The following is a 10,546-nucleotide window of genomic DNA, read 5'->3' on the forward strand; positions in this document are numbered from 1 at the left end:
TTTACATTTGTGCTATGTACATTGTTTATTGCATATAGCAGTTACTTATGTATAACAGCAGTAGCTACAGATTTGTAATTAATGAGGTTGAGAAACACCAACTTTGTATGCAGAATGTGTCTGTAGTAAAAAGAGTGAGACACCAGTATGGGATATCGAGTCATGTTTTCTTGCCAAAGCCTATGTAATGTTTTAAGTCTATGATAAACTTTCCTACACAATACTTTCTAATCCACCAATGTGTACTCCATGACATTTAATAGACATAGACATGTAGACAGACATCTTCAATAAATACGACATGCAAGCACAAATCTTATGGTCACAACGACTCTTTCTTCTCATGTTGCCCATTTATTAAATAGAAAAAAAACTCATCTCCACAGGATATTAAAAACGTATTTGTACACAGATTTCATCTGATGAGAAAAAAACAGTGACACAATTTCTATCACAATGAAATCCTGCGAGGAAATATCAGCAATTTTGCACTGACACAGCACTGTATGTATATGGCCTCCTTCAGTCAATATTGACCATGGTAAAATCCTAATTGATATCAGCCCTACAGCGTCGACTGTGGCTAAACAGTCCTATACGAGAATGACAGTCTCTGCCACACACTGACACTAAGTTAAACATAATTGTTTAGGTCCTCATGCAACGTCACCTAAAGGTTCATGCAAAGAAAAGTATTCAGATCAAAATATACACTCTAAAGCACGAATCTCACTGAGACTGTGTTACGTTGGCTTTGTCGCTGCGGCTAAGTGAGCCCGACAAATTTCCTTGATAAAAATAACAAATCTCTTGTCTGTCAAGTTTAACACAAATTCTATTTAGAACACAGAAAGGCCGCCAATGTACAGCAGTCAGCAGACCAATGGGATACCCCTGTAAGATTGCACACACAGTTTGATGACAAACGTTTATGTACAGAAGACAAAGCACACAACTGGACAGTGTTGAAGTGGAAATGATGTAGGCTGAGACGTCACTTAAGGTTCATAAGGATGGGCATCCCCTGGCCCTCCTTGGGGGCCGGCCCGTGTCTCAGGTGGAACTCTCGTCTCAAGAAGGCGTACAGGAGGTCTGTCAGGAGGAAGATCTGCAGGGGGTGGGATGGAGGAAGACGTCTTAAAGAATTGCTTTTCCAAGTAACAACTTTCACACATTTGCACTAACATTGGTGCTGAATGACAGCCACACTGACACTGCCAGGCTGAGCGTGAATGTTATTCAGGGACACGGATGGCAGTGTCATTGGGAAGGTCCCTGGTGCTGAATGATACTAACATGGACATTGCTGCAAATGTAATAACTTAGATGATGGTACTTCTGCAATAGATAAATGTTACTTAAAACAGACAACAGATATTTATTCTTTTTTTTTCTATTTCAAGAAATTGAAAACGAATGTTCCCCCATGACCACCCATACCTGTGCTGTTGCGTACGCCAGCGTGACTGCGTAGAAGAAGTTAGCGTTCGCGCTGCCGTAGTAGATCCAGAGATGCCAGAGAACGGGAGCCAGCACGATGCTGTATAGCCACATGCACACCACTAGGAACAGGTTTCTCATGTCTGTAACACACACATTTACACACATTACAGTATACACATTACTGTACAGTACACACATGTGATGATGTACAGCCACATGCACACCAACCAAGAACAGGTTAATAGTGCCTGTAACACACACTTGTATAACTGTACCCTACACATGTCTGAAACATGACAGAATGTCTATCATATTTGTTTCTATAGCAGGTTTATGGTTTACTACGTGAAAAAGGCACAGCATATCAGCATTCCACTCTAGAAGGTTTAGAAACAAGGACCAACGGGAATTCAAGATGGGAAAACTTCAAATCTATGCTTTGCAAACTCCTTATACTCACACTTGAGACAGACCTTTAGGTCAACCAATCAGCAAAAGGTAGTATCAGATGGTTCCTTATCAAGCACTGGGGTTCACAAATAATGAAGCAAATTCATTGCCTACATTTTTGCCTACCAGCTGCACAGTGGTGTATATAAGGAGTACTCACACTTGAAGCAGTGTCCCCACACCGGCAGCAGGGACAGGAACAGGGCTGCATCTCCGAACGTCGGGTAGGACTTAAACACTGCAGTCAGGCCCACTAACAGGTGCAGGTGGAACATGGGGTGGTCCCTATGGAAACACATTTACACTGTTCACACTCCTACAATTATTCATACTATTAAATTATGTCTTCCACATTTTCTACTTAAGAAACTGCATGACTGATACACATTAGACATATCATCTCAAAATGGTCTAATTCTGATATTTTTCAAGTAGAATGTAAAATATTCTTTATGCTTCCTGTGTTCCTACCTGAGTTTGATGGCGAGGGGAATGACGTAGAAGACTGCGTTGAGCTGAAACACGCAGAGGAAGAAGATGCAGAAATGTTCGAACATCTCAGTGAAGAAGTACCAGAAGAGGCCCATGTTGGGGGTCAAGTCGGGGGCCAGCATCCTGGAGGAGGGTGGAGGAAAAACACTTGTAAACACCTGTATATCAGGACTTATCATGTCACCTGATACATGGATACACAAAGCTTAATGGCTGAACAACGTTTGTAGGGGAGAATTTTATTGGGTACGATAGATATCATGCAGGTATGCAATCTATTGGAAATATTCCCATAATCATGTTTATTGTAAGCTCAGCTGGCATATCAAGCTAAAAGCTACTTAACATAGCATAAAGGTTAGAGAAAAACAGATAAAAGGTAAAAGATAAAAAAATAAGAAATACAGTTGTGCATACGGGAAAAAATTTGAAGGTTTATAACATTGAAAATTTTTGTTCTGACAATGTTGTCCCACAGTTAAATCATGTATCCTCAGGCCTTCCCATGACCAAACAGACACACTAGACAAATCTTTAGCACTCACACAAACCCCACAGTGGCCAAACAGACACAAACCCCACAGTACCCAAACAGAGACTAGACACTCACACAAACCCCACAGTACCCAAACAGAGACTAGACACTCACACAAACCCCACAGTACCCAAACAGAGACTAGACACTCACACAAACCCCACAGTGGCCAAACAGAGACGAGACACTCACACAAACCCCACAGTACCCAAACAGATACTAGGCACTCACACAAACCCCACAGTACCCAAACAGATACTAGACACTCACACAAACCCCACAGTACCCAAACAGAGACTAGACACTCACACAAACCCCACAGTACCCAAACAGAGACTAGACACTCACACAAACCCCACAGTACCCAAACAGAGACTAGACACTCACACAAACCCCACAGTGGCCAAACAGATACTAGACACTCACACAAACCCCACAGTACCCAAACAGATACTAGGCACTCACACAAACCCCACAGTACCCAAACAGAGACTAGACACTCACACAAACCCAACAGTACCCAAAAAGAGACTAGACACTCACACAAACCCCACAGTACCCAAACAGAGACTAGACACTCACACAAACCCCACAGTGGCGGAGAGAAAATCCCAGGACAGGAAACAGAGGAAGGACAGGAACAGCAGAGAGGACAGCCAGAGGGCGTAGGACAGCAAGGTGTGCAGGACAGAGGTGACGTAGTCTTCATCAGGGTGCAGCTGCTGTTCCTTCTAGACATACAGGTAAGAACATAAGGTAGAGAGGACAGGTGATGGACAGGTGAGGTAGTCTTCCTTAGATTTCACTTCCTGTCCCTTCTAGACACAGAGGTAAGAAAGGAACATAAGGTAGAGAGGACAGGTGAGGTGGTCATCCTTAGTCTGGATAGGGTTCTTCTCTTCTAGACACACAGGTAAGATGTACAAGGTGTTGAAGATCTTCTCATGATGACATCTCAAAAATGTAAAGGTGTGAAAGGCTTTAAGGCAGCACTGCTGAAGCTGGCTTTGTGCGTCTTGAAGGAGAAGGTAAGAATAAGTGGTGAACATTTTGAAGACAGGCTGACTCTAAGAATCAGCTGGAGACAGAAGTGCAGAGAAAGACGAAGCTCAGTACAGAGGACTGAAGGGTGACACAAGACAACCGGTTGTGGTTCCTTCAGAAGAAGACACGGACAGACTTCTGGTGACCAGGACAGACTTCTGCACTTCTCAGCTTCCGGAGGTCTTGAGGAAGGTAGCTTTTGTAAAGACACCCCAGGGAGGGAAATGTACAGGACAGTGCTTTCAGTAAAGGGCAAAGAAAGTAAATGTTACTGAGAGCTTGTATCAAATAAAATACCGGATACTACTTCTACAATGGGAAGTCTTGCCATGTCACCGGATTTGTATCAGCAAGTGCAATTACTTACACAAACCCCCTTGTGGAGTACAGCCACTCCATGGTAACTACTTACACAAACCCCCTTGTGGAGTACAGCCCCTCCATGGTGTAACTACTTACACAAACCCCCTTGTGGAGTACAGCCACTCCATGGTGTAACTACTTACACAAACCCCCTTGTGGAGTACAGCCACTCCATGGTAACTACTTACACAAACCCCCTTGTGGAGTACAGCCCCTCCATGGTGTAACTACTTACACAAACCCCCTTGTGGAGTACAGCCACTCCATGGTGTAACTACTTACACAAACCCCCTTGTGGAGTACAGCCACTCCATGGTAACTACTTACACAAACCCCCTTGTGGAGTACAGCCGCTCCATGGTAACTACTTACACAAACCCCCTTGTGGAGTACAGCCACTCCATGGTGTAACTACTTACACAAACCCCCTTGTGGAGTACAGCCACTCCATGGTGTAACTACTTACACAAACCCCCTTGTGGAGTACAGCCACTCCATGGTAACTACTTACGCATTACACAAATCCCCGTGTGGAGTAGAGCCAATCGATGGACCCAAACGATACAAATATCAGGTGATTCCCACCCCTGAACAATTCGTCATGGTCAAATTGTTGTGTAGCAATAAATTAGTTCCGATAGATGCTGAAGCTGCCTGTTAGAGCAATCATTTGGGGTGTTGTACAAAGATTTTATTCTCACAATTTATGCGACACCACTTCTACAGGCAGTAGTTTTGCTGCAGCCACAAGTTTGCACAAGTTGTTTGTGGAGCACTGGTGGTGTCTCAGTAGATTACCTCATCAGTAGAGCATGTAAAATAAACGTTGAAACGTTGAGCAGAAATGTTGAATTGTTCCTTACTTTGAACTCATTTGTTGTTTAGAAGACCAGTTATTGTCTATAAACATTCTTGCTGATAGTTTACCTCAAAACATCACTCTTTGCTGTCATACTAGCGTAGAACCCTGCCGTTAAATGAAACGTATGTAGAATTGTTAATTGATTCATTTCGGCTATGAGACAGGAGAAGCGGTATACGTGCTATTGCGTAATCGTGCCAGCGTGGCCGAGCGGTCTACAGCACGGTACCTATCTTAGTTTGCTTCTCCAGCCGTAGATCGTAGGTTCGAACCCCACTTGCTAAATTTTTTTTTCTTTGTTAGACAAATCTCATGTAGTGTTTTTTTTTAATAGAAGAAAGACCAATTCAGTAATTCGATGTTTAAAGACTCTTTTTTTCGTGTGATTTTGTTTAACATCCAGGCTTTTTCCAAAATACGCACCGGCCAGCTTTTTTCAGAAGCTTTCTTGTTTGGATAGACTTTCAACATTAATGTTGGTAGCACCGAATCACTGCGGTCACCGGTCACTGCGTACTGGCGGCCTGTGCCAACCAGTCACACAGCTGTCATACACATAAGAAATAAGGCGCTACAAAACGAAACAATACAAATTTGGGTCTTCATAATATTTGTTGAGCAGAAAACCGACCATTCAGTATAAACAACATAGATATCGCTGCAAGAAGTACACACAAATACAATCACAACTTTACTGTCAAAAGAAAGCTGAAATATCATAAAATTTAATGCTTATTTATTTCTTTGTACTTAAATTCATCACCAACTTCTAAAGAGAGCAAAATTACAAAAGCGTGGTAAGTTAGGATACGCTGTAATAGCACAAAATCGGAATATACATTCACGAAAACGCCTCGCTTGTAACGTAGAGCGTGAAGAGCTCATGAAAATTATGAGCGCATTCCTTATCCAAGTATGTTTTTAAGAGGAATGTGTTAAAAATGCATCCATCAAAGCCGGGCCACTCTGGCAACTAGCGATGGAGCGCCGTGAGTTTGAGCGCGTGACAAAGCGTGTCATGTTTGGGCACCCCCCCCCCCCCCGTCAGTATTATTTACAATAGTGGCATTTGATTGATTCAATCGTTAAATTGTGGACAGCAGACCAAAGTACTTGATTTTGTAAACGTTGAGTTTTGATCAGCCAACCCTGAGAACAGACGTAAGTATCGTCAACGGTCGCTTACTTTTAATTAGGCAATTGTTTGCAATTTAATTACGATTCTGAACATCAGAAAATGGAAGAATCAGTATACTGTTGCTGAAATGGTCAAACGCTCAATGTTGAAGTTTCATCACAACAAATAAAGTATATGAAATACTTGCCTGAAACTGAGTCGGGCGATTTCCTTATGTGTATTTGGATGTGCAAAGTGTGGATCTACGAGTACCTCCGACCAGATAACAGTGCCTAGTGCATGTCGCACCGGAGAGGTGCAGGTTTGGAGGGGCTTTGTTGAGTAAAGTGCGGCACGACGGCCTGAAATGTTTAGCGGGTCGTCTCCAAGAGCGAAAAACCAAACCTAACATTTTGGGAGAGTTAAGAGCACGAATATGACTGTCGTGGAATTTACGCGCGCCTTTCTTTGTTCCGCTGTTTGAACTGTCCCTGCTTATCACGGCAGGTGTTGATTTACCAGCTCCGAGTGGGACGGCAAACAAAGTTAAGTCTCGTGATGAAGGTCCAAAGTCTCCAGTCTGACGCACCTGTTCGTCTCGTGATGGGGCGGCGGCCGCCATGTTGGAGAGTTCGGTTGTCCCGTCCCGACGAAGTTAGCGGATAGACAACACCAGGGACGGTTTTCTGATCCAACATGGCTGCAGGTATGCTGTAAGACATTAGAGGAATCAGGGCTTGAAATGCCGTGGTGAGACAAGCGTTTGGTATTGTAAAACATACAAGTCATACCTATACATTAAACAGAAGTTGACTACTACTGTTTGACCATATAGCGTACCTGGTGTTGGGTAGCATTTTATTTTTCATTTATGTCAGCAAAACTATTTTCGTCACTTCATGTTTATTAAAAGTTGTCGCAAAAAATACTATACAAACATCAGCAGGTATGGCACCTGCTGCTTTACTATGGTGATTAGCTACCTTGAAACCTTGTTGTTGACTAATCTCCAAGCAGATCCTACGGTGCCATAAGATAGTATCAAAGCTGGCCAGGGAGTATAGCCGGCTAAGGGAGTCAAACGGGCACCGGCACGGGAAGTTTGATACTATACATTACGCACCGTGGATCTGGTTCGAGATTAGTTGTTGACCCCAGAAAGGACATTAGTTGGTAGCGGCGTCACTTTGGGTGCAATTCACAAACAAGCCGCAAAGGGCGCTGATGAAAGTCAGCCGGTACAAAGGTGTGGTCTGATCATACAATGTATTTGCCCGCTATGCTGTGTTTGCACTTCAGCACGGCCAGCCGCCAAACATTTGAGTGACATTTGCATACGATCCTTAGTAGTTAGTGAATGGACCATTTTTTCTAGTTAGCTGCACTTGTATTGAATTGTTCTGACAGTTCATTCTAATGACGGATGTCACTCGAAACTTCCGGAAGTAAATCTTCGTTTTTATCTAGTTGTGGAGATTGAATTGTATTTGAAGAAAGTCACTTTACTTTTTGTTGTGTCAATAAAGCTTCTGCATAAGGTCATTTGCATATAATCTACCTCCATACCGTATCAGCCACACGGTAATTTACATCATTCACCCGGACGGGAGACCTGGCGCATCCCCGTCTTGTATTCAGCTAGAAGAAAAGGGTATGCCGCCCTGTAAAAGGTGGTATAACCCCCAAAGTGATGTAATACACTATATGACTCTACTACTACTACTACTACTACTGCTACTGCTACTGCTGCTGCTGCTGCTGCTGCTGCTGCTGCTACTGCTACTGCTACTGCTACTACTACTACTACAGATCTAAATATTTTATGGCGGTATGAGGTCGCCGAACTCTAGTTTTATAACAAAAACCCCTTTTATCGTGTCAATCAGACATTTATAACTTTAGACATTTACGCTAGAATAGTCAACTGCACCTTTTCTGGTGTTCACATCTTTGAGAGATTTAAAATAAAAGTATAAAAAATAAAACTAAAGCTATAAAACGTTCTACAATGCCTTATTTTTCCAATGTTACCGCCAGCAGGTCCTGAGAAGATGGACCTGTACACGTTCTACACGGCTGTGGAGCAAGGTGACGTGCAGACTGTGAGGAGGGGGCTGGAGGCTGGGGTGGACGTCAATGTCAGATTCTGGGTAAGCAAACTGATCTTGTCATGTAGGGTTACAGACTGGAAGTCAAACCTTATCTTTGTAAGAACATGATTTACCTTCACTTTGTGCCATCCTCATCTTGTGGATCCGGGACATGATTAACACTGTCTTAAAGGATAAATGCGATGATGACTTAATCTAGTCAATCAAAAACATCCAATCAAGATAAGAATGTAGTCGCTATACTGATGGAACCGTTACGAACATGGGGACATAGCTAGCTAACAAGAGTTTCATTCCATATATGTTCTTGCAGGAAAAGCTATTAAAATATGTCATTTTGTGTGACCATACCGTCTGTGTTGTCATGTTGTAACCGGTTATCCTCCCAAATGTTGCTCTATCCAGTATAACCTGACACCCCTCCATGTGGCCAGCTATAACGGGCAGACTGAGGTGGCAGAGCTGCTGATTGAGCATAAAGCTGAGGTGGACGCGAGGGACAATGTAAGTAGAAATAACTGTGTTCTGACCTCAACCCGGGACGGTCTGGCTCGTTGTTCCCAACCTAACTATTTGGTCGCGATTATCATCTTAGCATCGCTCAGTTTATCACACAATAGCGGTTAAAGTAGCCTGATTTAATCGCGCTTCCTACATTGCCGGGAGGGGCCAATTAGCCCCGGACAGCGGAGCTTGCGTTACACAGACTGCGGTTGAAGTATATATATATCGTACGTTCGTCCATCAAGTCGTCGAGGACCGCTTTTGTCATCAGTGTCGTCCATCCTTTAGGTAGTCACATGAGTTCGCAGGTGACTGTACAGCCCTATCTTCGCTCTGAAGTGTCTGTTGCGGACAGGGAAGTAAAGTGATGCTCGATGGAGGGTTGGCTGCCTGTTCCTTCCTGGCCTGCTTGAAGTAGAGAACATGGGACGACATAAGTGGAAACGATTTCTTACTTCACTCCTGACAATGTTCCCAATTCTTCCCAGTTGAAATCCGGTCATGCTTTATGTTAAATCAATGAATGAATCAATCAAATGGTTTATTCATAATAAAACAAGAGACTAGCAACCAACGGCTAAATTACGGCCTTGTTGTACAGCACCACTACGTTAGCATAAAATAAGCATACAACGTTACCTACAATCAATTCATATGTTCACAAGACGAAGTTAAAAAGTAAAAGGTTTTGCCGTATCTTTCTTTGGTACGTGCTCGTGCCGTGACAAATCTCCGACAGAAATTTGCAGTTTAATTAGAATTTTAATTTTCATCGCCAAACCTACTGTAAACCACCTTCCACAATAGCCAAACGGGAAATCTGTTTGGAAGGTTGTACACCAACAGTGACCCATAGCCGTACCTAGAGATGCCATATGATAATAAGAAACACGGTTAAATGCTTTGCGCGTAACGTACATGGTATTGATACTGATTTTGTATTGACTTGTTGTATTCAAACTTTACTTGTATGTATTAAAGGTGAGACGATACAATAACGGCAGCCGATGCTGATGGCGGCACACAGAGATCCAGACAATACGACAAGCACACAAAAAGTACAGCATATTTAAAAACAACTAAAGTAATAGTTCTATGGTAGCTATATAGAACCAAGTGTATATATGTCATAAATCAAGACGTTTCAGGAGCTGTAGTGAGTATCTAGAACTGCCTCTCATCCACATGATAACTGTTGTCCGTGTTGAACCCGCCACTACTGACCCTGACCTTCCTCCCTGTACAGCTCCAGTACACACCCCTGCATCTGGCTGCTGTTGGGGGCTACACCGGGACTTGTGAGCTTCTGATTAGTCACGGGGCAGACGTGATGGCACGGGATCAGGTGATACAAATGTGCCCCTGCAGATTATATGGATGTTAACTTGATACTAATATTGTATTGATTTGATGTACTCAAACTTCACTTTCGGGCTGAAACTCTCCTACGTGTCGTCAGTCTCGAAGGAAGAACGGGGTAGAGTGTCGCTTTAAACAGCCATCAACACTGAAGACAAGAGGAGGGAAGTTTTACATATTTACATATTTCATAAAGCCAGACAGGCTTCGTTGTCCTCGTTAGACAATGCTAGTTAGGTTGCACATGGAGAGTAACACATTTCTGA

At 43.1% G+C, this 10,546-nt stretch overlaps 2 protein-coding genes across 2 annotated transcripts in view; one reads left to right on the top strand and one right to left on the bottom strand.

Moving 5' to 3' along the window:
- LOC118417377 overlaps window positions 1–10,546 on the top strand; it is a 36,670-nt gene that overhangs the window by 18,138 nt on the left and 7,986 nt on the right. The window lies entirely within an intron of this gene.
- On the bottom strand, window positions 321–4,658 carry LOC118417317 (phosphatidylinositol glycan anchor biosynthesis class U protein-like). The gene is made up of 5 exons (XM_035822841.1): window positions 4,332–4,658; window positions 2,365–2,508; window positions 2,054–2,178; window positions 1,441–1,583; window positions 321–1,108 (listed from the first exon to the last, which is right to left on the bottom strand). The coding sequence occupies exons 1-5, from the start codon at window positions 4,361–4,363 to the stop codon at window positions 995–997; spliced, it is 558 nt and encodes a 185-aa protein (XP_035678734.1). The 5' UTR covers window positions 4,364–4,658; the 3' UTR covers window positions 321–994.

Source organism: Branchiostoma floridae, chromosome 6, assembly GCF_000003815.2.
Source record: "Branchiostoma floridae strain S238N-H82 chromosome 6, Bfl_VNyyK, whole genome shotgun sequence".
Classification (NCBI taxonomy): domain Eukaryota; kingdom Metazoa; phylum Chordata; class Leptocardii; order Amphioxiformes; family Branchiostomatidae; genus Branchiostoma; species Branchiostoma floridae.

Bases quoted from the DNA above. Each gene is read 5' to 3' on its own strand.
- LOC118417317 (XM_035822841.1), bottom strand. From the start codon at position 4,363: ATGGAGTGGCTGTACTCCACAAGGGGGTTTGT. The intron at 2,179-2,364 runs GTAGGAACACAG...GTGTTTCCATAG, and splicing joins CCCCTCGCCATCAAACTCAG to GGACCACCCCATGTTCCACC. The intron at 1,584-2,053 runs GTGAGTACTCCT...TGTGTGTTACAG, and splicing joins GTGGGGACACTGCTTCAAGT to ACATGAGAAACCTGTTCCTA.